Source organism: Triticum urartu, chromosome 2A (genome assembly GCF_056163025.1).
Source record: "Triticum urartu cultivar PI428250 chromosome 2A, HENAU_Tu73, whole genome shotgun sequence".
NCBI classification, from domain to species: Eukaryota; Viridiplantae; Streptophyta; class Magnoliopsida; order Poales; family Poaceae; genus Triticum; species Triticum urartu.
In genome coordinates, this window is record NC_141874.1 from 40,852,368 (window position 1) to 40,857,327 (window position 4,960).

Consider the following 4,960-nt stretch of genomic DNA (forward strand, 5'->3'; position numbering starts at 1 on the left):
TATGTAGGTTCTAACTTGTTTAGGCTCTAGTACGTACTTACGTACTTACGCTGCATGCATGCTTGTCCATGTGCCGCGTGGAACCTACGAACGAGAAGGACACGATCGGCCAACAGCCAATGCAAAGTCGATGACCAACCGAGTATAATGACTAACGACGTGCGTGGATCAAATCGATCGTTGATCGATGCGTGCAGAATCGATCAACCGAGTTTTAATTCGCCATCTGAAATTTCGGCGAGTTAGCCGGCGTCTCGTTGTCACGCATCACTTCGCCGTCCACCACCACCCTTGGAGCTTCGAGCACGCATGCAGCCAGATCATCCATCGAGCTGTATCGATCAATGCGGAGGCCTATATAAGCCATGCGTCGCCTGTTCCATTCATCCATCCATCCATCCATCCATCGACCAGCCACTTCACACAGGCAAGCGAGTGGTAGAGGTTCAGGCATGCCGAGAAACGACTAAGTTATTTTACCGGTGCTGGTATGTACCGGTGGCCAATCCACCATCCATCACTTTTGTCAAGATCTATGCATATCTTATACTCTATTTCTAGATATTAGATTGGACATAGCAATACATGTACTGATGTCAGATATTGTCAGCTTTACAAAAGAGAGAGAGTTAAAATAGAGAGAACGGTGCATGCATGCATGCATTCTCTCAAGCCATACATATGACATGCTTTATTTTTCTCCTCATATTTTTAATGATTCATATCTTTTGAACCAAATGTTTATTATTGAAACTTTTTATATATTTGAATTCGTGGTGACAAGACCTTCAGAACAAGATCAATTTTGGATATGTTTGAAATATATTTTATTTTATATATTTCAATTTTGTTTGAAATCACTTTCATAAAAATTAGATTGTTTCACTATGTCATAGAAGTTTTTCCTAGCGTTCCACTCATTTTCATAAACTGGAATATGGAACTCACAGAGACACGGATATATTTGATAGGACAACATTTTTTCTAGCTTTTCCTAGTGTTTCGCTCATTTTTCACAAACTGGAATATGGAACTCACAAAGTTTTTTCTAGTGTTTCGCTCATTTTCAATCATTTGAATAAACATATTTCACTCATTTTCAAAAGATAGATTTAGGCCCATTCAAAATGATGGATATCACTCATTCAAACATTTATTTCAAACATTTCAGACAACTGATTTCACTCATTGAATCAAACAACACATTTCACTCATTTGATACAACTGATTTGAGTCATTTCAATTGAAAGAAATACATGTTTCAATAATTTGAAAAGCTAATTTCACTCATTTGAAAATAAAAATATTCTTGTTTCAAGAAGCTGGTATATGTCACAAAAATAAACTTCAATTATTTCATAAAACTAACTTCACTCATTTGATGTCACTTGTTTCAAATAACTCATTTCGATTATTAAAAAAACGATTTCACTCAATTGAAAAGAAAAAAAATCGCTCGCTTCATAAAACAGATTACGCTCATTTCAATAATTATATTTCACTCATTTCAAAAACGATTTCACCCATTCAAACAATGATTTCATTCAATTCATAAAATTTGTTTCATTGAATTCAAAAAACATATTTCATTTAATTGAAATAACCCATTTCATAAAACTGATTTCACTCATTACAAAAAATATCTCAAAAACTAATTCCACTTTGTATTTACGAAATATATTCAAATGTATTTCAATCATCTCAAAAGTTAGTTTCAAATGTTTGAAATATAAATTTTAACTTGAAATAAGTGAAATTTAAATGCTATGAAAAAACAATTTCACTCGCTTCATAAAATAGATTTCACTCATTTATAAAAAAAATTGAAATAATCTGTCTCACATGTTTTAAAATAACTAGTTTCACATTTTCTAAATAACAAGTTAAAAATATTTCATGATGAAATTTGTTTCATATGCATGAAAACAGAATGTACTCATTTGAAAATTTTGGTTTCACTCAAATACTTATTTCGTGTATTCCACAAAACATGTTTCACACATTTGAAATGTTGAAATTAAAATATGTTTGAATGTATTTAAGATTGGTCTTGTTCTGAAGGTCTTGGCATCGGGAGTTCAAATATATAAAATGTTTCAAAAATCAAGTTGCAGTTTAAAATATATGAATGAATGAAATTGCCAAAGAGAAAATAAAGGGCGTGAATTAGTCTGACATGTGATGCATCTTCAGTACGTGAGAATGAGGAGAGAGAATGGACCATGCATGCGTCAAGTATAACTATATTGCTGACATGGGCCCCTTTCACCTGACATTGATTTGACTATTAATAAAGATACAAGAGATAGACTCTCATTATACACATCTATACATTGTTTGTGGGCCTCCCTATAGCACGAATCACTTCGCATTTGAGTGGCAGATGGTTTGCCGGTAGGTACCGTATCCGGTAAAAAGAGGTTTGCGTGCCGAGAAAGTCTTCAAAGGTGAGCTAGCTACATACCATATATAGGTCGATAAATATGAACAGTACTGTCACTCTGCAGGTGCACACTTCACACACCTATAAATGTATGGAGATCAGCTCACAGTCACTGATGTACTAATGGCCCTGCCACGAAAATTTTGTCAGGTCTCCAGGTGGCAATCAAGTGCAAGAACGTCCACGACGACTACGAGAGCAAGGCAGTGGGTGCCCTCGACGGGACCGGCGCCTTCGGCGTGCCACTCGTCGCTGACCTCCACGGCAATGACTGTGTCGCACAGCTCCACAGCGCCGCCTCCAACACGCCGTGCCCTGGCCAGGAGCCATCAAAGATCGTGCCAGTTTCGGAAGGCACCACCTTCGGCATCGCCGCCGGTGACAACATTGCCACGCCATCCGCAGCATCGCCGGAGTGTGTGTCCATGACCCTATGCGGGCCGATCAAGAAGCACATCATCGAGCACTTCCACCACAAGCAGCCGGTGCCGCCGAAGCCGGAGCCCAAGCCCCAGCCCCACCCAGACTACAGCCCGGTGCCCAAGCCCGAGCCCAAGCCGCAGCCCCACCCAGACTACCACCCTGTCCCTCCCATGCCCACCTATGGAGGCGGCAGCGACGGTGGATACCACGGACACCACTGAGTCCAGTCTACCACCGTCGTCCTGCCCAGCCATGAAATCTCATCACCGGGTTCAAAGTCAATGAGTGATCGATGTTGCTATTTATGATCGGTTTGCATGCGTGGATGGATTGCTTGGTGTTGTGCCATTTGCTGCCCCATTTTAGTATTTGCACCGCAAAGTTGAGAGTTCAGAATAATAGTTATGAGCAACACAGGGATCACTGTGTATTTTGCTTTTTAAAGATTTGTATTTTTGGTGTATGTTTTGTATAAAGTTGTGGATCAAGTAATTTAATCAAGTCCATTTGAGCCAATGGAATTACCGCAGATGTTGGCTTTTTTGGCTTGATCTTGTTCTACTGTGTGTTGCGTGTGTTTAGTTCATGTTTTGCCTAATTTTATAGGCTTGCTTTTACCTTTATTTTCTTTTAAGTTTTTGGTTCATGTAATAACTGTGTGGCAGTTTTTTAATGGAAAAATAGCAAAAATGGTACATCGACGGGCTCTTTACGGGGTTTCAACGGACTCTCCCAACAAACTAAACTTGACCCCCACCCCACCCCACCTCTGATTTTCAGGAAGGCGGGGCCCCTCTCCCCCTTAGTCCAATCACAGTTTGCCAAACTCAAAAACACCCTGTAAAACATTCGTAATGGTCCGTTGATGTAGCATTGCTCGAAAAATGGTTTTGCCATTGTGTAGTCATGTGAGACCATCATTTACATTCAGCCGGTTTTCAGATTCGTGGACTCAAACTCAAGTGGACTTCAGGCAGGTGTGCAAATGGATCTGTCATGGAAAACTCATGGCATTCATGTCAAAAACAAAATTGCAGCTACCAGGGATCATGCATTCATACTGCCCCTTCTGCTTTGACTTCTTTCTGCCTAAGCAGGAGGGGAACTGGGCCATGGCCCGGTCCATCTGAAATACATAAGGGGGCATATTTGGCTCGGACCGTTGAAGACCAAACAATCAGTACCACTTAGGCAGCAGAGAACCTGCTTAGTCAAGTACATGGATTTACACAGGTAAAGTTTGAACAATGCTTTAGAGAAGATAAAGAGGCAGCTCATGTAATAGCTGAACATAGTTTTTTCTGGCGAAAAGGGTCCAGATCTACTCCGTCTGTTCCTAAATACAAGTCTTTTTAGAGTTTTCAATATGGACTACGTGCAAAGCAAAATGAGTGAATCTACACTTAAAATATGTCTACATACATCCGTATGTAGTGTATATTGAAATCTCTAAAAAGACCTATATTTAGGAATGGAAGGAGTATTATAAAGGTTCACCAAAAGTACAATTACAAAGCACAACGGACATAATAAAAATTACATCAAAGTCCATTAACCATCGAACGACCACTGACCACCAGAACGATCCGACGACGTGTCGTTGTCGTCGCTCCCATACCGAAGCCGGCTTGGCCTTGTCGATGACAGCTAGAAAGTCTTGGTGCACATGCCCCTAAGGACCAGCGCCCTGGAGTTGCAATCGTTGTTGTAGATCCCTTGAATCGATGTGAAGAACCTAACATCAAATATCATCGTCGCGTACGCATGCCGATAAACCCTATCCTTGCCGACCCGAGGAGCAGACGAGAATCTGCGTCGGAGGTTTGTCGATCCATCCCAACGGATAAACTCGAGGAGAATCGATGCCCGAAAGACCGGCTCGAATATGTAGCATCGCCCCTAGGAGGACTAAAACCCCAACCTATCTATTAGCCGGAGCCGAGCCATGAGGATTGCCCTCCTTGCATCCGGTCTTCCGCGAGGTGGAAGAGAGGCGGGGCACTTTTTTTCCTCTGGCGGGCTGATTTGCCAGAGATTCGTCCCTCTCGGAAGGGGAATTCGAAGCCATTGTCATCACAACACTCCGATCATCAT

The 4,960-nt window shown here is 41.1% G+C and overlaps 1 protein-coding gene across 1 annotated transcript; it reads left to right on the forward strand.

The window, feature by feature from the left end:
• Window positions 1-2,222: 2,222 nt before the first annotated feature.
• LOC125534844 (uncharacterized) lies at window positions 2,223-3,456 on the forward strand. The gene is made up of 2 exons (XM_048697921.2): window positions 2,223-2,235; window positions 2,594-3,456. Exons 1-2 carry the CDS (start codon window positions 2,223-2,225, stop codon window positions 3,085-3,087), a joined length of 507 nt encoding a protein of 168 aa, XP_048553878.2. The 3' UTR covers window positions 3,088-3,456.
• The last annotated feature ends 1,504 nt before the right edge of the window (window positions 3,457-4,960 follow it).